The sequence below is a fragment of the Xyrauchen texanus genome, chromosome 43, assembly GCF_025860055.1.
Source record: "Xyrauchen texanus isolate HMW12.3.18 chromosome 43, RBS_HiC_50CHRs, whole genome shotgun sequence".
Classification (NCBI taxonomy): domain Eukaryota; kingdom Metazoa; phylum Chordata; class Actinopteri; order Cypriniformes; family Catostomidae; genus Xyrauchen; species Xyrauchen texanus.
The window spans coordinates 32,134,697-32,160,453 of NC_068318.1; the positions used below are offsets into that span (position 1 = coordinate 32,134,697).

Consider the following 25,757-nt stretch of genomic DNA (forward strand, 5'->3'; position numbering starts at 1 on the left):
TTAGTTACCCTTTAAACAAGCCCTCATAATAAATCTCTGATTGATAAATTCACTTGTGTAATGGATTAATGTGAACTGTCTCAATGATTGACTTATGATCAATAATATGGTAATAATCAATACATTGTATTATAAAGCCACTTTTTGTCTTATCATTGAACTCTTCTGCTACAAGAATATAATGCATTTTAATTATCTGAATATATATATATATATATATATTTATTTATTTTATATATATATATAATATTTAAAGATAACTATGTATAATTCTTTCATCAATATATATTGAATTATTGTTATGAGGGTTTTCTCAGCAAATATTTGTAAATGCGATTTAATTGCGTAATTAATCGGGACACCATGTAATTAAATAGAAGAAAAAATGTAATCTATTGACAGCCCTAATATATGTAAGTATATACGTATAGTGTGTGTGTATGTGTGTATATATATATATAATATAAAATGTTGATCATAATTTGATGTTTAGCTCTATTTTCTGAAGATGTTGGTGGTAAATTGCAGCATTCTGGGGAAATTATTCTTTTTCAATGGTCCATAAAGTGAAAGTTGAAATGAATTTTTATGATTTCCGTTGCATTTTAATTATAATTTCTAAAATTCGAATTGCAGTTACGGTCTTGCATCCTGTTTTTATTATTTTTTATCTCAATTCAAGTTCAGTTCTGAATGCCGCAGTGGTTTGAGCTGTATGAAACTTTTTGCCGTTCCAGAATCATCTGAATTATATTTGAGGAGTTCCAGATGTGAAGTTCTTGCAGTGTGTGTGTGTGTGTGTGTGTGTGTGTGTGTGTGTGTGTGTGTGTGTGTGTGTGTGTGTGTGTCTGTGTCTGTGTCCAGTATTGATGAAGATCTGACTCTTTGTATTATTTTATGTTCAGGGAGGAAGATGAGGATGTTCAGCCCAGTTCTCATGTAACATCTTCAGTCAAAACTATGACCAAAACCCCCGCTGGAGCCCCTCGACAGGGCAACGGCGTCACACCACCTACAACCAAAAACTGGCAGTCGGGGAACACTGCAGGTGTGTTTACATTATATTTCCTTCATATTTAATGTTCAGAAAAAATTAATGTGCTCCTTGAGAAGACAGACACAGAGAGAGAGACACGGACACAGAGAGAGAGAGAGAGACGGACGGACACAGAGAGAGAGAGAGACACAGAGAGAGAGACACAGAGAGAGAGACACAGAGAGAGAGACACAGAGAGAGAGACACAGAGAGAGACACACAGAGAGAGGGATGGACACAGAGAGAGAAACACGGACACAGACACACACACACACACACACACACACACACACACACGGAACGAGAGAGAGACACACACACACACACGGAACGAGAGAGAGACACACACACACACACACACACGGAACGAGAGAGAGACACACACACACACACACACACGGAACGAGAGAGAGACACACACACACACACACACGGAACGAGAGAGAGACACACACACACACACACACACACACACACACACACGGACCGAGAGAGACACACACACACACACGGACCGAGAGAGACACACACACACACACGGACCGAGAGAGACACACACACACACACAGACACACACACACACACACACACACACACACACACACACACACACACACACACACACACACACACACGGACCGAGAGAGACACACACACACACACACACGGACCGAGAGAGACACACACAGACACACACACACACACGGACCGAGAGAGACACACACACACACACACACACACGGACCGAGAGAGACACACACACAGACAGACACACACACACACACACACACACACAGAGACACAGACTGAGAGAGACAGACAGACACACACACACACACACACACACACACACACACACACACACACACACACACACAGTGACAGACAGACAGTATATAGTATATTTTTTTGTTTTTAGCAATATGTGCTGTAATTGTTTAAACTTTTACATAGAACACTTTTAAAGTTCTAAGTATATGAAGTTTCAAGTATAGGTGTTTTTATCAAGCCTTTTCTAATTCCAAGACTCAACGTCACTCCTCATGTGTCCTGCAGGTGGCAGTGTTGTGCTGCTGTGTGTTTCATTGCTTCGGTTCACTCTCTGAGTTCATGGATTCTGTATAAGAGAGCTGTATTTTATGCTACGCCTACATACTCATAACAGGTTCACAGTGAAATGATTTATGAAATCAAGCAGACATATTTTCCATATGAGAGAGTGCTGAGGTGTTGTTGGTTTGGCTCTCCACTGGGAACGCTGCCGGATCTGAGGGTAAATATTTACTCTGGGTCTTATTAGAGCACTCTGTGTTTGGGCTTCTTGACTGAAATGGGTTTCATTACAGTTCTGATGGGGTCAGATAAAGAAGGGAAAAACAATGATATATGCAAATAATAAAATGCAACTGACGAATTAATCATAAATTCTTTATGATAGAAAAATAGATAGACTTCTCTATAGATAGTACTTTAGTTTGCATGAACTTATTTTATTGATGAAATTAGAGAGACGTCAACATAGACATGTAGTGTGACATGAACTCATCCTCACAAAACATGAACAGAGAAGGAAATGCCACCCAGACTACATTAAAGCTGCTTGCAATGAATTATTACTGAGAGCATGAAACCTAGAGATACTAAAAGATATTTAGTAAATAAAATTGTCAGCCTATTTCGTGTTTGTAATTCTGGATATTGTTGGATCTGTATTATGGAGCCCCTTAGTGCAGGGGTCAGTACTGTTGGGGGACACTAGGTGCCACCACAGCATTTTATTTCACTAATGTCATTACATGCAAGACTAATACTGTTGATCATATTGATTTTATCAAACCTTAAACACTTAAGTATTAAACGTTCAGTGTGTAACTCGGCCCTAGAACACCTTAGCAACTACCCAGAGCACCCTAACAACCACCCAAAACACCCTAGAAACCATCCGGAGCACCATATCAACCATCAGAAGCAACCTAGCAACTACCCAGAGCACCCTAACAACCACCCAAAATACCTTAGAAACCATCCAGAGCCCCATATCAACCATCCTAGGCACCCTAACAACCACCCAAAACATCCTAGAAACCATCCAGAGCCCCATATCAACCATCCTAAGCACCCTAACAACCACCCAAAACATCCTAGAAACCATCCAGAGCCCCATATCAACCATCCTAAGCACCCTAACAACCACCCAAAACACCCTAGAAACCATCCAGAGCCCCATATCAACCATCCTAAGCACCCTAACAACCACCCAAAACATCCTAGAAACCATCCAGAGCCCCATATCAACCATCCTAAGCACCCTAACAACCACCCAAAACACCCTAGAAACCATCCAGAGCCCCATATCAACCATCCTAAGCACCCTAACAACCACCCAAAACATCCTAGAAACCATCCGGAGCCCCATATCAACCATCCTAAGCACCCTAACAACCACCCAAAACATCCTAGAAACCATCCGGAGTACCATAGCAACTATCCAGAAGCACCCTAGAAACCATCCGGTGCACCCTAGAAAACCGTCCGAGGTACTCTAGCAACTATCCAGAGCACCCTAGCAACCACCCAAAACACCCTAGAAACCAACCTGAACACCATGGCAACCATCCTAAGCACCCTAACAACCACCCAAAACATCCTAGAAACCATCCGAGTACCATAGCAACTATCCAGAGCACCCTAGCAACCACCCAAAACACCCTAGAAACCAACCTGAACACCATGGCAACCATCCAATGCATCCTAGCAACCATCCAGAGCACTGGAATTGTCAGCCTGTTTCATGTTTATAATTTTAGATATTGATGAATCTGTATGACAGAGCCCCTATATGCAGGTGTTTTCAAAATTGAGTCCAGTAGGGTGATTAGGGTGTCTGTGGAGCATTTTATAGAAATAAAGTGTTAATAAATATAAAAACTATTAAAAACTAGATATTTTATTATTTAAAATATAATACTTCATACACAAAATAATGGAGACAAATGTATACATAACAACATGGATGAGACCGTTTTAGTATAGTAACACCACGGATCATTTGTGGTACAATTATGGTTTTTAAAAACATGGTTTTCATAAAGCAACATGCCCTTTCATAATACTATAGTTTCTCCACAAATATAATGGTTAAAAGTGATTACCATGGTAAGTAACTGTGGCAAGGGAACCCAAAATAATTGTGAGGGAACACGATTTAAAATACTTCTTGTCCAAATTAAAACCTGAATTTGAGAATCAGTCCTATAGTGTTGGCTCATTGTCAGTATGCAGCGAGCGAGGCCTCATGTTTACCCAGCATGCCTCTCTCTCGGGGGTCTTAAGAGCAGGTTGCTGACAGACGGTGTGGCGGGAGGGCGTGGGAACACCGGTATCTCTCGGTGTAATATACAGTATGTGTGCGCCTCAGTCACTCGGCCTCTGCAGAAAAACCCGGCGGCTGCTGGAGCTGTGCCACATGCACCAAATGAACTGCAGCGATGAGGAGACACATTCATATTCCTTGTTTGCTCGATCACGAACTGTCCGCACCCGCCTTGCCGACCCCCTACATGAGCCCCATACCTGCAGCGTTACGGATCTGTTGTGCATGCGCAGCTTTGGGTCACTGGTCAGGGGTGGTGAACGCATTCACTGTGAGAGGATCTCTTCAATTAAAGCACATTGCATTGATTGATTCCAGACACTCAGTGAGGACATGCAGTCCAGCTGTGAGATTAGAAGTGTTCCTCAAGCGAAGAGAGTGCAGGACGTCCGGCGTCTCATGCAGCAGATGGGCATCATTTTGCAGAGAGACCTGTGTCCTGTGAATGCCGCCCATTGAGACTTTCAAATACTCTAATAGCTCCCAAAGTTGCTTTTTACATCGCTGAGAACATTTACATGTATGTTCTTACACAACTACGCTTAAAGGGACAGTTCACCCAAAAATGAAAATTCTCTCATTATTTATTCACCCTCATGTCATCCCAGATGTGTGTGACTTTCTTTCTTCTGCAGAACACAAATGAAGATTTTTAGGAGAATATTTCAGCTCTGTAGGTCCATAGAGTGCAAGTGAATGGTGACCAGAACTTTGAAGCTCCAAAAAGCACAAATGCAGCATGAAAGTAATCCATAAGACTCCAGTGGTTTAATCCATGTCTTCAGAAGTGATGTGATAGAACAGTACAGATTAACATTTTAAGTCCTTTTTTACTATCAGTCTCCTCTTTCACATTCTTTTGTTTTTGGCAGTTCTCATTCTTCGTGCATATCGTCACCTACTGGACAAGGAGAATTTAACATAAGGACTTAATCTGTGTGAATACAGTACTTATGTATATATTTTACATATAGAAAATGAAGCCTGTTTAGGAGCATTAAAAAAAATGTATCTATCGCACCCTAGCAACCATCTGAAGCACCCTAGCAACTACACACTGCACCCTAACAACCACCCAAAACACCCTAGAAACCATCTGTAGCAACATAGCAACCATCCAGCGCATCCTAGCAACCACACAGAGGACCATAGCAACCACCCAAAACACCTTAGAAACCATCCGTAGCAACATAGCAACCATCCAGCGCATCCTAGCAACCACACAGAGGACCATAGCAACCACCCAAAACACCTTAGAAACCATCCGTAGCAACATAGCAACCATCCAGCGCATCCTAGCAACCACCCAAAACACCATAGAAACCATCCGTAGCACCATAGCAACCATCCAACGCATCCTAGCAACCACCCAAAACACCTTAGAAACCATCCGTAGCAACATAGCAACCATCCAACGCATCCTAGCAACCACACAGAGGTCCATAGCAACCATCCTAACACCCTAGAAACCATCCAGAGCACTGGAATTGTCAGCCTGTTTCATGATTATAATTTTGGATATTGATGAATCTGTATGACCGAGCCCCTATGTGCAGGTGTTTTCAAAATTGAGTCCAGTAGGGCGATTGGGGGAGCATTTTAAAGAAATGAGTGTTAATAAATGCAAAAACTATTTATTATTTAAATTATTACAAAATATATTTTATTATTTTTATTTAGACTTTATACACAGTATAATGGAGACAAATGTGTATATATAACAACATGGTTGATACAGTTTTACTCTAGTAACGCCACGGATCATTTGTGGTACAATTATGGTTTAAATTGTTATAATTTCAAAATAAATGAGAAAACTGCTTGTTTTTTTGGTTATTCACTGTTTAAAAAATGCAGAAATCAGCTCAATTTCTCCAAACTCCTGTTTGTAATCAACAAAGCAAAGCTGTAAACATTACAAGTGATCTATTTTCCCGTCTTTTGCATCGCCGCGTTTTCATATCGCTCACTCATAACATATTACAGAACCGCAGACACACAAACTGCTACCAGAACTACTGCAAGGAGAAGAGAAACAATTAAACACCTGTTACATCTGGAGCTCCATCTCACCTGTACAGCTATATTCTCTGCCCTGTGAATCTGTCCATTTTAATTAATATGCAAAAATATGCATAAATAATAATTTATTCCATATAATATAAGCAAATCTCAGGATTTCATCTGTTAACATTTTTTCAATGCATTTTGCCAACATTAAATGGCCATTTTGATGCAACCGTGAGTTTAACTTAAACACTTAGCAGGGCTGGACTGGTGATCTGGCATACCGGGCATTTTCCTGGTGGGCTGACGCACTTTGGAGCCGATCGAGGGCGGACTGGCCATCGGGAGAACCGAGCGGGCCGGTGGGTCGACCGTGAAATGTGCCGAATGGGCCGAGACGAGCTAAAATGAGCCGCTGTGTTATGCAGAACGGACCACAAAACGACGCCGCGTTATGCAGAAAAGGACAGCAAACGCCCCCCATACCCCCAACAAGGGTTGGGCCAGTTGCCACGTAAAATCCCGGGCCGATTTCTCTTCCCAGTCCTGCCCTGACACGTGCAAATGTTTGATTTTCTATCATTGTGCTTTCAATATGTTACAACGTGAGGATGAGAAAATGAGAGAAGTTTCATATTTGTGTGTACTGTCCCTTTAATGACCACAATGTTCATTTCTCATCTGACATGGAATCCCACGATAAATGAAGCGTGATTTATTATTTACTTAATTGCTATTAGACATCATTTTGGGTTAGAGATCTATGCTGCCTTAAACCCACCAGATGAAGGTATCTTAATGGACAGGATGTGAATCTTCAAAGGCAGCATTTTTCAGGCTTTGGACTCGCAGACGTACGAGCACACAGATCTGTTGACTCAGCTTATTTTCACTCTGTGACACGGAAATCAAGAGGGCACTTGCTCCGTGACCTGCGCAGCTTTGATTCTAGCACCCGTCTGAATGAGCATCTCTGTGTCGCCCGTCGCAGTACGCTGACCTCTGACCTCCCGCTGTTTCTCAGTGAAGAGAAGGCTTGTCCTTCCACTCCCTGAGCTCCCGAGACGGGCAGATTATTTTGCCAGGTGTCTCCTCTCGCTCTGGGAGTTTAGTTTTTTTCCCCTGGACTGAGTAAAGTGATCCTTTTGTTTTCTAGCGGGCCGGTGTGGATGTCCCGGTCGCAGATGCTCCGTCCTCCAAACCCCTGTGAGATAAATTTTTCTGTAGAGATAGAGCTTGGGGATCTTAACTAGAACTCTCCATCACCTCCCGTCACGCTACATGGCCGGGCACAATATCGGGCGATCTCATTACCGCTCACAGTTTTGTCTTGTGTAACACAGTCTCTGTTGTGGGTGAAGTTCACCCAGTGGTCACTCCGATTAAAATCTCTTTCTCTTTTATTAGGATTTCCCAAAGCGAGTGCACCTGTGCCGCAGACGGGCCCCTCGTTCGGACGGGTGAGTAACAGCGCTCCAAAGGGTCCAAATCGTCCCGCGGCTCAAGCTCACCCTAACGACCAAAGTGATTTGCTGGTACAAAGAGCCGAACATATCCCTGCGGGCACACGCACACCAATGTGTGCTCAATGCAACATGGTCATCAGGTAAGATATGCAAATTTGTACTAATATCTCAGTTTAATATGCAAATACATATAAGCAATTTGTCAAATGATTTCATGAAACACTGTGTTTCTGTGGCGCTATAAAAATTCCTCTTTGTTTTGAGTGACCCGTCCAGCCCGACACAACAAAATTGTCTCAACCAATGGTGTGAGTCGGGGGCGGGACTATCTGTTAGTTGAACAATGGCAGATAAAGGGTGTAATCAGGAAAGCCATTTGAACACAATGTTTATATCTTCATCAGCCATGTGTCATATGTTGTTTGAAAGCTCTCAGAGTAGAATACAACCAGCCTATTTGTTGTACTCGCAGATAAAAATATAGCAAGTAATAGATACAGTATGTATATGTCTTTGATGTACATGTGGCATGTGAACAGGTGTTGCTAATATGCCACGTTTTCGCTTATTACTTAGAGGAGCAGATTATCTTTCAAACGAGCTCACACACAAGGCAATCAGATGCATGGATCATTAGATAATGCACAGCGCACACAGCACCTTGCAATCTGGCTAAAACATGTTAGCTTTCATGGATCAGATGATGTCATCAAAATTAATTAGCATCATGGAACGCTAAACCAATCAGATTGGTTTCAAATCGGTGCAAAAAGTCATCCATATTTGGGCAGAGAGTCTTGCGACCATTCCCTGTAATTACAAATGTTCACCAGGAGATGGCGCCAAATACATGACACTAACTCAATGATGACTCAAATGGCACAGAGTGAAACTCGTACTGTGAAATCTCATGACTAAAATCATGTCTGCATCCTATGCAAACCTTTAGACATTGTTGTGTTTGCTAATACTATCAATACTATTATTATGTTTTATTTGTTTGGAGAGGCTTTTCGAATGTTGGAGTCATTTTTGGAGAGTTAAAATGAATAATTTTTGTAATGGTATAAATTTTCACAGGTGACACGATTGGAAACAATCAGAGGTAGTTTGTTGGACCTACAGTACCTTATTTACACTCTGAGATATATAATGTCAAATCAGAAAAATAAGAACAAAGTGGCTCAAGTAGTTTTCCCGCAGTTTCTTAGACTGAGAGTCACAGAATTTATCATAATATATATCATTAAAAAAGATGACACGTTTTCTTTAAAATGATACCAAACACTTGACCCTCCTTGTTTTTAGGAAATCTTTAAAAACCCCTTCAGAGCTTAAAGGGGTAACTGCAGTCAAGCTTCACTTTGAAAAAGGTAGTTAGCATCACTACAAGTTACTAATAAAAAGTAACAATGTAGCAACTACATTGGAGTTATTATAAAGAAAATATTGTGAAATATTTTGCAGTTCAGATTGCTCCCAAAAATGCCCATAATTTACTCACCCTCAAGCCATCCTAGGTGTATATGACTTTGATCTTTCAGGCAAACACAATCGGAGTTATATTAAAAAAATATCCGGCTCTTCCAAGCTTTATAATGGGAGTGAATGGTACCTTAGATTTTGAAGCCCAAAAAAGCGCATCCATCCATCAAAAAAGTAATCCATACGGCTCCAGGGGGTTAACAAAGGCCTAATAAAGGCCTTCTGAAGCATAGCGATGAATTTTTGTTAGAAAAATATCCATATTTATAACTTCATACCAGATGGGGTTACCCTAGCAACCAAGTAACAAATCACATATCTCTGCACCGGAACATCGTAGAGACTTCTAGCTTGACTTATATCACTCAGGATGGCAAGTAGCCATGTTAAGTATCACCTTGGTAACTGCCTAGCAACCTGATGGGTTACCCTAGCAACCAAGTAACAAATCACATATCTCTCCACCAGAACATCGTACAGACTTCCTGTTTTGCTTGTTTGACTCAGTCTAGCAAGGAGCATTTTGAGTATTACCCAGGTAACTGCCTAGCAACCAGATGGAACACCCTAGCAACCATAGAACAACACCAATATCTCTGCACCAGAACATCCTACTGTCATGGGGGTTGCCTGTTTCAACTGGGCAAGCACCAATTACATTTTCTTCTAGTTGTTCTTCTTATTATTCTTCTGTACAAAACTTCGACCCCTAACTCGTCCCACACCATTTGGTGTAGACCCACGAATGAGGTGTCAGATCGACCGGTCTTTACGACACCTGTGCTATGACTTTTCAAAGGGGTGGGGTATGGTGCACCCCTGGGGGGCAAAGAACAGCCCGAAAAATCGCACGAACGCACCATTTTAAGAGTAATACAAATCTACAGTATAGCTAAAACAACAGTATAGTAAAAAGCTACAGTATTGCTTATGCAACACCTACGTCATACACCGGAACTCCACTCTTTTGTGAATGTGCGGAATGCCGTTTTCCGGAAGCCAGTGATTTATAGCTTATAAAGTTATAAATATGGATATTTTTCTTACAAAAACACATCAGCTTCAGAAGGCCTTTATTAACCCCCCTGGAGCCGTATGGATTACTTCTATGATGGATGGATGCACTTTTTCGGGCTTCAAAATCTAAGGTACCATTCACTCCCATTATAAAGCTTGGAAGAGCAGGATATTTTTTTATATAACTCCAATTATGTTTGTCTGAAAGAAAGTCATATACACCTAGGATGGCTTGAGGGTGAGTAACTTATGGGATGATTTTCATTTTTGGCTGAACTAACCCTTTAAATAGTATCACCTGGAGCATATTAATGCATTCAAAATATAAAGTGATAAAGCTTAAACAGTCAAAGGTCAGTGTTGGTGCGATCTTTGCATGTGATCGTCGGATTCATTTGTCGTGACCGTGTGGGGTCATGCAGCAGTGAAACTTCATGCTCTCTGCTGGTTTATTATCATTCAGTATCTCAGAGCGAACTCCTTCAGCTCGTCCCATGAGAGCGCGAGCATGGGTATACGTTTCACTGCCACAACCCGGGCACAGACTCGCAGTCTCCTGGCAAAAGTGTCCGTGACATCCAAGCTTAAAGTTTCCCGTTTTCTCCATTTGATATCGGCAGTGTCTGTTGTTTCCTTCAGCTAATCATGTGATTTGTAACCCGCATCCCTGCTGCATCCTCACATTACCTCTCGCTCAGAATGGCTGTTTTCACAGTGTCGGGACAGTCTGCAGCTCTCATGTCACGCGAAACACAACACGCCGAACATGGCAAATTCACTGCAGCTTTGAGACGCCATGTCCGCTTGAAGTCGAACTTAAGCATCTCTATCCAGCAATGACAGTGACATTAAGCATCCATAACATCCACCCAAAAATGAAAATCCTGACATTTACTCACCCTCATGTTGCTCCAAACCGTCTTCCTGTAGGCCGAATGACAGCCTCAGTCACTATTCACTTGCATTGTATGGATAAATGATGACTGAGATTGAAATACTGCCGAACATCATCTTTTGTGTTTCACTGTAGAAACTCATACAGGTGTGGAACAACCTGAGGGTGAGTAAATGATGAACTCTAGCTTTAACTTCACTGTACTGAGTGACAAATGTCACTTTTTGTTTGTGCAGTACTGATTGCATGCCAATGCAGTGGGGAAAAGTGCATAAAATATACATTTTAAAGTATATGAATAAAAGAGTAAAAGTTTACATTTACCATATTTGATATTATTAACGTGTCATTTTGCATTTTAAAGACATTATGACATTATTCGTGAATATTTTAGTCATTGACAATCATAGTTTTTAGCAATAAGAAATAAAATAATCTGCATATACGTTAAATAAAGATATATTTTAGCCTATTTTTACAATTTATGCATTTGTTTCATAACATAATTGTGAAATTTTTAACTAAATTAAAAACAAATATTTTATTTTATAGAAGACGACTGTTATATTACCATTATTCAGACACTGTTGAAATGGGTCTTATTTAGGAAGGGGGTCCCTTGCAGGGCTGGACTGGTAATCTGGCATACCGGGCATTTTCCCGGTGGGCAGACGCACTTTGGGGCCGATCAGGGGCGGTTTGGCCATCGTGAGAACGGCGGGCCGGTGGGTCGGCCGCGAAACGTGCCGAATGGACTGCGATGAGCTAAATGAAATTATGAAATTATGCAGAAAGGACCACAAAACGGCGCCGCTATACTCGAAAAAGGCCAGCGAACACCCCCATACCTCCGCTCAACTTTTGGACCAGTTGCTGTGTAAAAGCTGATTTCTCTTCCCATTCCAGCCCTGCTCCCTTGCAAAGGGGATCATCCTATTTCAGGGTCCTTGGCATCTAAAAATGTGATTAGAGGCATAGCTGAAATCATAGGTGTAAATTTAGGTAGGGATGATTGGGACATGTCCCTATTAGCTTTCAGAAAATCGAAAATGTCCCGACCAACATTTGGGCAATTTTACCACTTAGAAAATACTTATAACTATTTTTATTTGCATTTTAATGATTGTTGAACATCTTCAGCATCGTTATTCCTGTGTAAATTATTGTCCGACATCTTCTGAAGCGGCACATGAAAGGCATGTCATGTGGCAACTGTTACTTTTCTCAACGCTGTTCAGGATGCACCAATCACAGTCGTTCATGATTACTGTAGAAGGCTTTTTTAATCATTCTCTGGAGATTACACAGGTGGATTTGCGTTTGTATTTTAGGTCCAATCCTTTAAACTAATAGACTGAAACAAGCATGCACAATATTTCCTATCTAAGACTACATCAGAAAAACGTCCCGAGTTCTGAATGCGGCCCAATGGAGGATGTTTGCATTGTCAATGAATATTTCACTAATCTATTTATAGCATACATTTAGCCAATACATGCAGAGGAATAGAAAATGAGATGAAGAAATAATATTCATATGGTCACTATAATTTTGTGCATCCTTAATATCAACATTTTTAATGATGTCCCTCATACAATATGTCACTACCAACTTTCAAACTCAACCTACGCCCTTGGCTGAAATCATAAAGGCGCTGCCAATATTTGCCCTTCTGCATTAACGCTGAAGTGTTATTTCTGTGAACGGAATTGCATAAATTATGATTGTTTCCAAAGAGGTTTCCGACGCATTCCTTGTCTACCATTGGTCAAACTACTGATAGCCTTGCCCCAAACCCACCATTGGTTGAGTCAAAAGTTGGCATATCGGGCCAATCAAACAAACAGATCAATGTTTTGAAAGCGAGTTGAGTCTGAACATTAAACTGGGCTTAGAACACCACTTCAAGGAGATATACAGTATATATATATAAATGTGTCTGTTGTTTTGCAGGGGTCCGTATCTGGTGGCCATGGGCAAATCGTGGCACAAGGAGGAGTTCAGCTGTGCCCACTGTCACAACTCACTGGCAGATGTGGGGTTTGTGGAGGAGCGGGGATCCGTGTACTGCGAGCACTGTTACGAACAGTTCTTTGCTCCTGAATGCTGCCGCTGTCAACAGAAGATTCTTGGGGTGAGCGGAGGCCAAATCAATCACGCGTGTGTGTGTGTGTATGTGTGTGTGTGTGTGTGTGTGTGTGTGTGTGTGTGTGTGTGGTGTGTCCTCTCTGAAGTAGCATTGGTAGAGCTGATTCATTTCAATGAACTGGTTCAAAATGTCATCAGATCCATCTTTCACCAATTTCCACACATCCTCTGCTCCTTGCGTTCATCAGATATTTGAGCTAATTTAGTGTTTTCATCACTCACTTGTGTTGGTAGAAGACTAGTAGCATTTTAAATCATGGTGTTTATTTATTTTCTTAAAATATATATATATATATATATATCATGATAAAAGGAACATTATAGAAATGTATAAAAAATATTAACATAGAAATATTATAGAAATGTATTTAATATTATAATATTACGATTATTTACATAATTATATATAATTTAAATATTATAATATTTAAATACAATTATAATAATACTATTATTAATTAAATTAAATAAATATACATATAAAAATCATGATCAAATGTATAAAAAATATTAACAGAAATATCATAGAAATGTATTTAATATTGTTTATATAATATTACTATTATTTAAATAATAATTTATATATATATATTTCACTATTTGTATAATACTTATATATATTAATATTAATTCTAATAATATAAAACATATTTAAAATAATTATAACATATAGTGAATATATAAAGTATATTCCTATGATCGGTCTGTCTGTGGGTCGGTGTCTGTGTGTCTGTCTGTCTGTCTGTCTGTCTGTCTGTCTGTCTGTCTGTCTGTCTGTCTGTGTGTCTGTGTGTCTGTGTGTCCGTGTCCGACTATCTGTCTGTCTGTCTGTCTGTGTGTCCGTGTGTCTGTGTCTGTCTGTCTGTCTGTCTGTGTGTCTGTGTCCGACTATCTGTCTGTCTGTCTGTCTGTCTGTGTGTCCGTCTGTCTGTCTGTGTGTCCGTGTGTCTGTGTCCGACTATCTGTCTGTCTGTCTGTCTGTCTGTGTGTCCGTGTGTCTGTGTGTCTGTGTCTGACTATCTGTCTGTCTGTCTGTCTGTCTGTGTGTCCGTGTGTCTGTCTGTCTGTCTGTCTGTCCGTGTGTCTGTGTGTCTGTGTCCGACTATCTGTCTGTCTGTCTGTCTGTGTGTGTGTGTGTCTGTGTGTCTGTGTCCGACTATCTGTCTGTCTGTCTGTCTGTCTGTATCAATAGATATAGGTGTAGATATTTAATAAGAATATAAACAATATACTGCATTAGAAATACATACATACACATTTATAAACTAAATATTGTTGTTTATCACTGATTTTATTTCATTTATTTCGACAAGTTTGTAGCGTTTATAATTTGAGATGCATCAGTCGGGAGGATTGGAGCTTGTCTAGGACACGTCTGTAAAGAGATCAAACATCAGACGTGATGAAATGCATTTCAGTGTTTGTGACTAAAGTCACAGTTCAAAGTGTCTGAATGTCGCTGCAGCACAAAGCCAGTAACATGTTTATGAAAGAAAGATTGCACAGGGACACTTCAAGCAAAACATTTCACAACAAGTATTTTGTGAGGTTTGAAATAATAAAACAATAGCTGCACACAATTTGGCAACGAGTCCTCTGAACTGGTATAAGTTAATGCATACATCTGTTTCTCATCGGCTCACAGGAAGTCATCAACGCCCTGAAGCAAACCTGGCATGTGTACTGCTTCCTGTGTGCGTCCTGCCAGCAGCCAATCAGAAACAACACGTTTCACCTGGAGGACGGGCAGCCGTACTGCGACACAGGTGAGACCCCCAGCTCGAGGGCGGACTGTCACTCAAACCAGCGATTACTTATAAACCCCGCCCATGCCCTTGAGGTCGCCCCGCTCATCAAACACTCGCGTCTCGAGAACTCCGCTGTCACCGTTAACTGATGATGTAATTGAGCATCATAACCCAGTAATTGGCCAATCAGTGATCTTTGCAGGGAACTGTCATAGTTTACTGGTCACTAGTTCTGTTCACCCTGCATAAAAAAACATCATTTTATTCATCTGTATTTTTGTCTTGTTTGTCATTTAGACAATAGAAACATATTTTGACTTGTTCCTCCTTTTCTTTAATAAAAGCACAAATGTGTGTTGCAGTGAGACACTTCCAATGCAAGTCAATGGGGTTTAATCTGTACACATTAAAATACTGTTTCAACAGTATAGACACAACACATAAACAATGTGTGTTAACATGATTTTACTGTCATTAAATCACTTAATAACCACATCTGTGTGAAGATACACAATTTGCAACTTCGTAACCATGACGACGTAATGCCATAAACTCTAAAACCCCAAAATAACTGTAAAAATGCTCAAATAATAAACTAGTTTAAACAGAAGAAAATTATAAGCGTCACATTTCTGCCTTTTTAACCCTCTAAAATTTGACCCCATTGACTTCCATTGTAAGCGTCTCACTGGAACACACATTTGTGCTTTTTTAAAGAAAAGGAACAAGACGCTGTATAACACCCCTGGAGTTAGCAACCAAATTGTTGGCCCGGTTGCTAGGGAGGGTAGAGTCACATGGGGTAACCTCCTCCTGGTCGCTATAATGTGGTTCTCGCTCTCGGTGAGGCGTGTGGCAAGTTGTGCGCGGAGAATAGCGTGAAGCCTCCACTAATGCTACGTTTCCATGGTAACGCACTCAACAAGTCCACGTGATAAGATGCGCGGATTGATGGTCTCAGACGCGGAGGCAACTGAGATTCGTCCTCCGCCACCCGGATTGAGTCACTTCGCCACCATGAGGACTTGGAGCGCCGTTGGGAATTGGCCGTTAGAATTTGAGTGGAAAAGGAAATGACGCTGATGGAAATGACATTTCTATTGTTTTTTTAATTTTGCATCGCACCAGGGGGGTAGATGATGCAGCGTGCGCCAACCTGAGAAACAGAGCGACATGGCTGTGAAATCAGAGTTGTAACTTTTGGTTTTCTGTTTGTTTTAGATTACTACAATCTCTTCGGTACCAGCTGTCATAGTTGCGACTTCCCCATCGAAGCTGGTGATAAGTTTCTAGAGGCGTTGGGCTTCACGTGGCACGATACCTGTTTCGTGTGTGCGGTAAGTTGATATTCAGGAGCACTTCAGCAGTAAAGCAGAGTTCGGGGACAAAGCGTCATCCTCTTGACATGTCAACTGCACGTCACATGATCTGCTATTGACCAGTCGGCATACAGAACCGGAGGTGTCCATTTGAATCTGTTGATTGAGTAATAACTCTCTCTGTCTTTCTGTAGGTGTGCACCACAAGTCTAGAAGGTCAGACTTTCTTCTCCAAGAAAGACAAGCCGTTATGCAAGAAACACGCTCACACCGTGCAGTTCTGAACACGCTCGCTGTGAAACGACAGACGACAGTGGAATGATTTGTTTATTGATGGTCATATTTGAGATTTATTTTAGTATTTGAATGCTTTTGCTAAGAGAAATATAAAATATAGAAAAAAAAAAAAACTCACTTTCATAGTATTGAAAAAGGATGCAATGACTGTAAATGGTGACTGAGGCCCGACATCTGCTGTGTTGTGTTCCACTCTAGAAAGTCATGTATGTTTTGAACAACATGAGGGTGAGTAAATGATGACAGTTTTCATTTTGGGGTGAATTGTTCCCCTCCAGTATTCTTATCTGGTGAAATTAGGAATGTTTTGATGTTTTTACCGGAAAACAAGAATACATTTTTTCGCATTGGAAATATTTGCATTGATTCCAGTTTGATCACAAAGTGTTTATCAACAAACATCTGAAGCTCGTTATTTACATCAGAGTTAATAGAACGCTGATACATTAAAGCAGTTTGTGCACGATTATGGAAACGTCATCAAAGACTTTCTATCAGATATTGAGCATTTTTAGTATTTAATGCACCTGATAAATGAACTTTCCTAAATGAGATGTGGATGTTCTTGTGTGGCATCATGTTGGCGAATTGAATGTAATGTTTGATCGAGAATACACGTCACTATAATAGAACATAATTTGAACTTTTTAGTCTTGATTTGAAGCCTCGTTATTCTGCTTTTGATGCATATTTAAAACAGACTTTGACCTGAAATGTTTAGTGCATTCACACATTAAAATCACAAGTATGTTGGCTATAAAATTGCCACAGTTCAGATCCATTCAATTCAGACTCGTGAGCCGCTCTATTAATTAACTATATTTATTGAGGGGGTAGACGTGATGGTTTCTGGGGGTTTCTAAGGGCTTTGCATATGTATTACAGCACTGACAGCATCCGTGCATTCAGAACGTTGATGTATAATGTTGCATGAGTTGTTTTTGCATCTTGTGAGGTTTATGAAATTCAGTGTTTGTCAGGTTTATATTCTCTTATTGTCTCAGTGCCTTAATTAAAACTTTATTTTGTGCAAATAGAACTAATATACAGATATTTACATGTATGCGTAATTAAGATTTCTGATTTGTTCTCTTCGTTGTTTCGCTTGAGTTGTTATGCTAATAAGGGGTTGATGGTTCATGATCTTTATGCTTTAATTCTATTCTAGTTTTAAACTGTAATGCACCTCTGTATTATGAGATGGGATGAAATAATAAAATAAACTTTTTCTTTTATCAAATCAAAGTGTCGGTGTACTCCGAACGCCTCATGCACGGATGCAGATCTCAGCTGGTTGAAAGTCCAGATAAAACCATTTTAAGCTGGTTTAAAATGGATTTGTAGCACCATGAACTAACAATGAGCAATTTTACAATATTTATTAAACTTGGTTTATGCTCATTTCAACATATGCTAATATGTTTAAAAATAAAAAGTTGTATTTGGTCAAATTACTTAACACACTATGAACTAACAATTAACTAACAATGATTAATAAATGCTGTGAAGAATAATATATTTCTCATTGTTTAAACCTAACAGTAAAGTGTTGCTTATATTTTATATATTTTTCAGTTATTAGGTTATATTTAGGTGTGTTTATATATTATATATAAATGTATTCGTAGTTATAGGGTTGTATTTAAGCATGTTTGCATATGAAATATTTTTAGTATTATAAGGTGAATTTTATATATTGTATATTATAGTTTTAGATATAAGGTTATATTTGTGTGTATTTTATATATTTTATTATTATTTTATATATTGTATAATTTAGTTTTAGATATAAGGTTATATTTGTGTGTATTTTTATATATTTTATTATATTTTATATATTGTATAATATAGTTTTAGATATAAGGTTATATTTGTGTGTGTTTTTATATATTTTATTATTATATTATTTTATATATTGTATAATATAGTTTTAGATATATGGTTATATTTGTGTGTATTTTTATATATTTTATTATTATATTATTTTATATTTTGTATAATATAGTTTTAGATATAAGGTTATATTTGTGTGTATTTTATATATATTTTATTATTATATTATTTTATATATTGTATAATATAGTTTTAGATATAAGGTTATATTTGTGTGTATTATATATTTTATATATATTTTATTATTATATTATTTTATATATTGTATATTATAGTTTTAGATATAAGGTTATATTTGTGTGTATTTTATATATATTTTATTATTATATTATTTTATATTTTGTATAATATAGTTTTAGATATAAGGTTATATTTGTGTGTATTTTATATATATTTTATTATTATATTATTTTATATTTTGTATAATATAGTTTTAGATATAAGGTTATATTTGTGTGTATTTTTATATATTTTATTATATTATTTTATATTTTGTATAATATAGTTTTAGATATAAGGTTATATTCTATATTTGTATGATATACTGTATGTTTAGGTATGCGTGATTATTTGATGGAGGTGTACTTCTCTGAGACGTCAGTGGTTGGAGCCTTTGCGCCTCCACACACACACACACACACACACACACACACACACACAGACAGAACTCATTGTCAGTTGAGAAGGAGTCAGATTGAACAAACAGCATCGATGAATTCATCGTTTTTTTTCTTGAAGCGCTGAAAGAGTTTCTGAAGAATATCGACCATTTCTGACGGACTTTAGCAGCTCGTGACTGAAGGTGAGTGTTTGAAACATCATTGATCCGTCATTATAAGCAGCTGTGAAATGAGTGTTTGGATCACTGCTGCTCGGATTCACATGTTTCGTCGCGCGCACTGATTCAATGTAACAATCTCACACTGAAACATTCTGTTACTTTAAACTGATACTTTTGTGTCTTACCATCACAGATACAGTGTAACTCATATTAATGTAATGAAACATCTGCAGTACTGGAGGAGGATCGACATAAACTTGCTACATTAATAAAGAGGGGTGGATTGGTCACGCGTGCTTGTGCACATACATGTTCATAGTTTTAATATGTCAAATTACTCCACAAATGAATGACAAAACACTAAAAATAGAGCTGAGCTTGTTTAGATAAATATTAGAAGTTAATTCATTGCAGTTTGAGCAGGTCATGAATCGAGAAGCTGTTTTACCTGTTATAAGATATTGCACAACTCTTTTTAAAGATATGATTTATTGTTCTTCATCAAGGTTGTGAAATATTTGATGTGACTGTTCTTGCAGATGTTGAGCTGGACTGAACTGAAGATCAGAACTCAATAAGGATCTTCATTCACCATCACAGACCGAGGTAACACCAAACTCTCATGAACAATACACCGATATTCACTGAGATGAATCCGATTGTTCATTTTCAATGGGAGTGTCTCAAAAACAAAACATGGTTATCCATTTCTCCATGTTTGGTGTGAATATTTACATTTATGCATTTGGCAGATGCTTTTATCCAAAGCGACTTACAGAGCCCTTATTACAGGGACAATTCCCCCGGAGCAACCTGGAGTTAAGTGGTGGTGGCTGTGGGGATTGAACCAGCAACCTTCTGCTTACCAGTTATGTGCTTTAGTCCACCACTCCAACATGAATAAACATGGAGAAATGTAATCCATGTTATATTCACACTGACATAATGTGACATTGGGATGGTTGACTTGGTGATAACCATAGCAACGGTTTGCATGGCCAAAAATGACTGTGTCATCATTTACTCACTCATGTCGTTCCAAACCTGTATGACTTTTTTTCTTGAGTGGAACTCAAAAGAAGAAACTGCTTGTTTTATACACGCAAATACAGTTTTCATACTTAACAAAAGATGCAAAAGCACCATGTAATTATCTTAAAGTCGCCATAAACGTGTATTTAAAATGACTTGTGTACTACATTCCTAGTGTTCTAAAATGTATTATTATTATTATTATTATAATTTTTGGAGAACCGGATAAGTCCGATTGGTTGGTTTTATGAACTGGATTAACGGATGTAATTAAAAGATCCCGCACAAAAGAATGAATCGTTCTCTTTAATGAACTCTCATGAACACACTTGAAGAGCCAAAGGTGCATCTCAGGATTATCAGTGAATAATGACTTGAATTTGGGTCTGTTCCTCTCACAAACATGTGTATGTCTTCAGAAGATTTGGAATGCAACGTATGAATTTTGTGGACTGCTTTTATACTTTTGTGGAGTCATTTTGGAGCTCTACGTCCCTCATTCGATTCGATCATGTAGAAGAGCAGCCCAGATATTCTTAAAAACAGGAGAAGGACAACATGAGGGTGTGTAAACGATAGAAATGACATCTTTGGATTTGTTTTGAATCTCAGCAGGTACTTCTGAACTATGGCTGCTGTGTGTTGTGTTTTACCACGGTGCTGTGGAGTATCATGTGTCTGATAAACGCTTCTTTTACCGCGTGTCAGCGGGGTCGGAGTCATTTAAACTGCGCCGTAATGAGAGAAAGCCGCTACAGTCCTGAATGTGTGTTTTGGGTGGGATTTCTGAAGGCTGTGTTTGGGAAAGCGCTCATTCTCTCAGCCGTGTGTCTGTGTGGTCTGTGGTTGGTTGCTGTACGGTTGTTTTATTGGTTCTATTTCACTGGGACAAAATATAGTGTGAAAACATGCCACAATGCTGCGCTCTGTTTGGCAGTCTGACGCAGATTTGCTCTGAACTGAACGGGTTCTGCTGACAGCACTGAGCTTGGCAGGTTGATGGAATCGCCAACCACAGCCTGGCATTTTATATGAGTTTACTGCAGGTTGAAGTTTTTCTAATAACATCACGACATGGGTATTAGCAGTCAACCGATGTATTTATATATATATATATATATGTATATATATATATATATATATATATATATATATATATATATATATATATATATATATATATATGTGTGTGTGTGTGTGTTTTTTAATGGCTAATGGCCAGTATATGTAATGCAATTGTAAGATGAAGTGTGCAAATATTTAGAAGTGTGCATAGATTCTCCTATCCTGTTTGGATTCGCTTTACGGTCTCAGAACTGAGAAAAAATAACTTGTAATAAAACGAGTACAAATACAGTAGACATTCAGCACCCTGTTGATATTGCATTCCACTTCACGCTTTGTAGATGCACATTTCTGAAATCCAAAAACGACATATCTTGCTCAGGGGCTGGACTGGTAATCTGGCATACCGGGCATTTTCCCGGTGGGCCGACGCACTTTGGGGCCGATCAGGGGCGGGAGAACTGAGCGGGCCGGTGGGTCGGCCGCCAAACGGGCCGCATTGGCCGCTATAAGCTAAAATGAGCCGCCGCGTTATGCAGAACGGACCAGCGCGCAGACACTTATTCCAAAGTGATTATCTTGCGTGGTAGACTCGGCGGTCTGCGGTTCGAGCACATCCGAACAAGGAAGCTGACATGTGAGACAAAAGTGTCATAGAAGCGACATAAAATGACGTGGTTGATTCAGAAAATTTGCTTTTCATGTTGAGTTTGCAACATGAACACTATCGGTTAGGTTTAGGTGTTGGCTTAGAGTAAAGGTGCGTTCACATGCAACGCAACAAAATTTATTTTGTCCGCTGGGTTTTAAATGTGTGTTTAAACTTGCGTTTGCGCGAGTAACGCGAACCCGCGAGTATTCCCTGTTCTCTTCTGGAAAAGGACAGGAGGAGGGGCTTCTACGACTTGGTTCATATTAAAGTACAACCAATCGCTGGAATCAAGTATACGCGCATATTTTCAGAACTTACCAGGTCGTCCGACTTCCTCGCTCACTTTCCTGCAAGCGACGTCTTTTGTCGTCCAGTCTCTGCACATGTATGACGTTGTGTCGCACAATTCCGGGTGCCCACACACCGCTACAACAATCTTCTCATCAATTTTTCCAGAATTCTTCTGCTACTACGTCAGTACGTCAGTAACATCCGGACAATCTCAATGCTGATAGGCTTTCGCGACAACGCATCATGTGGATTTCTCGCTGCACGAATGAAGTGATTTTGCACGTTCGAGTCGCGCCATTCGCTTCATTCTCGCCGCCATTCGGGTCTATTCGCACCTTTGCAGTGACTTTGTATGTAACCGCACAACGCAAAACGCTCGCTTCGCGTTGTGTGTGAACGCACCATAAGGATGTCTGTTTTGTGCAACTCAAATGTGTTTTTTAGGACACTATTGGTTACGTTTAGGTTAAAGTTTGAGGTTAGGGAGGTACTTTTTACTCAATAAAACCACCATGTAGCATTCATCTAAAAACTTTGACTGATTACAAAATTATTTGACTGGCTTTTGGCGCCCCCCGCAGGACATTTCTCTGGGAAATTGCAGCGAAACGTGTAGTGCGCGTGTGTGGTGAGTTGTGTGTGGATCGTGGAGAGTAGCATGAGTCTCCACATCCTGTGAGTCTCCGCCGGGTGGTGGACGACGAGTCTCAGTTGCCTCCGCTTCTGAGACCATCAATCTGCGCATCTGATCACGTGACTCGTTGTGCATGCACTGCGGAGACTCACAGCATATGGAGGCTCATGCTACTCTCCACGATCCACACACAACTCACCACACGCCCCACTGAGAGAACCACATTATAGCGACCACGAGGAGGTTACCCTATGTGACTCTACCCTCCCTAGCAACCGGACCAATTTGGTTGCTATGGAGACCTGGCTGGAGTCACTCAGCACACCCTGGATTCAAACTCACGACTCCAGCGGTGATAGTCAGCATCAATACTCGCTGAGATTCCCAGGTTACCCCAGTATATGCTTCATTAGATGTTTTGATTTTCATCTTTGATGAAAATTTGCTTCATTAGGACCTTGATCTGAGGGTACCTGCCAAGTTTGGTGACAGTGCCACCAATGGGGAAGTCATCTAAAACATGGCTATTTTTGCACAACTTTTTAATCGTTTGAGGTATAATGATGAGTTTGGCACCAATAAATTCCGATTATTCCGATTTTTTCATGATCGGTCACATTGGCCAGTTTGAAATGAAATGTAAATGGATGTATCAGCCCGGGATTTTACATGGCAACTGGCCCAAAACTTGTTAAGGGGGGACCACTCCGCTGTCCTTTTCTGCATATTGCGGCGCCATTTTATGGTCCGTTCTGCATAACGCGGCTGCTCATTTTAGCTTATCACGGCCCATTTCGCCAGTCCGCCCCTGATCGGCCCCAAAGTGTGTCGCCCACCGGGAAAATGCCCGTTATGCCAGGTTACCAGTCCAGCCCTGGGATGTATCTTTTGAACACTTTATTAAATTGAAACATAACTTGGTAGGCATAACTTAGTCTAATTGTCCTGGGTGTACCCGAGGAGTTTGAAGACAGTGCCACCTAGTGTTCAAAAGTTGTGCCGCTTGCACGCTCTCTCCTAATCGCACGCAAGGAGATATAGAAGCCGCACATATCAAGGACAGTAAAGAGAGTTAAAATTAAATGTGTGTGGCGCATCAGATAAAGATCAGCAGCTGTGATCAAAAGGTCGTAGGTTCTTATCCCACATATAGTCAGTGACTTCTAATTTCCCATGTTCATTATATAACTCACACGCTTCAGTTCAGTTGTGCTTAGCCCCGAATTGCTGCTTGTGTAATGAGAGTTTTCGCTCGAGGTCTGCAGCTGCGCTCCTGTCTCCAGCCTGAGCTGCATTAGGTGACCTTTGACCCCTGCCTTCCGCTCTCATAATTGCAGGAAGTGAGCGGGGCCAATGAGAGCAGAGGACTGTGTGTTTGCATTCACGAGCACAGGGGTGGCAGTGTTGTTGCTCGTAAAGACGACGATGCTGCTCTTTAAAAGTCTGCTACAGTGATGTGCACAATAACACACTTATCAAGAAAGTAAATGGAATCAATTGTGATGTTTTTCCTCATAAACTCTTTCTTATTCCTGTCAGACGAATCGTCGCATGTGAAAGCAATAAAGCGTGTGACAGCCGAGCGCATCGTGGATGTCTGTGCATCTCTAACGATTAAAGACACGGAGCGTTCACACACATGATTTGAATTATCATCTCTTCAACATGTCACACGCTGAAGAGTAAATGCGTCTGACTTTTCACACGGTGACTGCGGGCAGCGAGAGATTTACGACCACGATGTCTTTGATATCTCACGAGGGCGACCCGCACACAGGGAAACAATTCAGCATGAATGCAAACGCCGCCGTTCATGTTTCACCGTGCACGCCATGTGTATATGTGTGAGTGTGTGATGTGTACATCAGTGTTTGTTGAGCGTCCACGCTCTATGAAGTGTTTGTCGTGTTCTCAGCAATCGTTTTAAAGGTTGCTGGTAAGCGTGTGTGTTTGTAGCTCTCTCTTTCGTGTGTGTGTGTGTGTAAGAGTGTGTGTGTGTGTAAGAGATTCCATTAAGAGCTCATCAGAGCACAGATGCATTATGGGTGCTGCGTTCCGCTCTGTTATTGGTTTATGGAGGATGGTAAGATGCTGCTCTTCAGGGAGTTTGGACAGAAGAGTGCAGCCCATGAAGAAATGGGAATCGTAGGAATTTAGCAGTTTTTGTAGGACTTCTGAGGAAGCACTCGTCCAAAAACTGTATGCTTAAAAATCTTGCCACGATATATTACGATTCAAAATGCAACAATGCGCATCGTGGATATGCACAGTTGGCTTTATCCAATTCACTCCGTTTTGACCAAGTGTGCCGCACAAGTCCTCAAAAGTGAAGCCAAAACGTCTCGATCGCCCCCCGGTGACTGGTCCTAGTATAGGTCATAAGCCCCGCCTCCCCATGTTATTCAACGGGACATGAGACCAACTAAACAATTAAATGACACTTCACATATCTTTTTTCCAAAGATAGTTTCTGTCATTTACTGTCGTTTCGATCACGTTGATGTCATTTCAAGTGTTTGTTTTCAAAATAAGTTTGTTTTTAGTTATTTGATGCTATAAAAACGCTGCTGTGACATCATGATTGACAGCTGTGATTGACAGGTTCTCTGAGCGAAGTA

General features: G+C 40.1%; 1 protein-coding gene and 1 pseudogene across 4 annotated transcripts in view; both read left to right on the forward strand.

The window, feature by feature from the left end:
* Window positions 1–18,033, forward strand: part of LOC127635576 (PDZ and LIM domain protein 5-like) — an 86,622-nt gene extending 68,589 nt beyond the window's left edge. For 2 of the 4 annotated variants that reach the window (XM_052115707.1, XM_052115708.1), the window contains exons 8-13: window positions 906–1,048; window positions 7,824–8,022; window positions 13,233–13,413; window positions 15,073–15,193; window positions 16,397–16,512; window positions 16,689–18,033. In XM_052115707.1, coding sequence (XP_051971667.1) covers window positions 906–1,048; window positions 7,824–8,022; window positions 13,233–13,413; window positions 15,073–15,193; window positions 16,397–16,512; window positions 16,689–16,778 — 850 coding nt within the window. In that variant the 3' untranslated portion in view covers window positions 16,779–18,033. The remainder of the gene's footprint in view (window positions 1–905; window positions 1,049–7,823; window positions 8,023–13,232; window positions 13,414–15,072; window positions 15,194–16,396; window positions 16,513–16,688) is intronic. The other 2 variants (XM_052115706.1, XM_052115709.1) reach the window with 2 other exon arrangements.
* Window positions 18,034–19,344: 1,311 nt separating this feature from the next.
* LOC127635608 (bone morphogenetic protein receptor type-1B-like) overlaps window positions 19,345–25,757 on the forward strand; it is a 134,948-nt pseudogene continuing 128,535 nt past the window's right edge.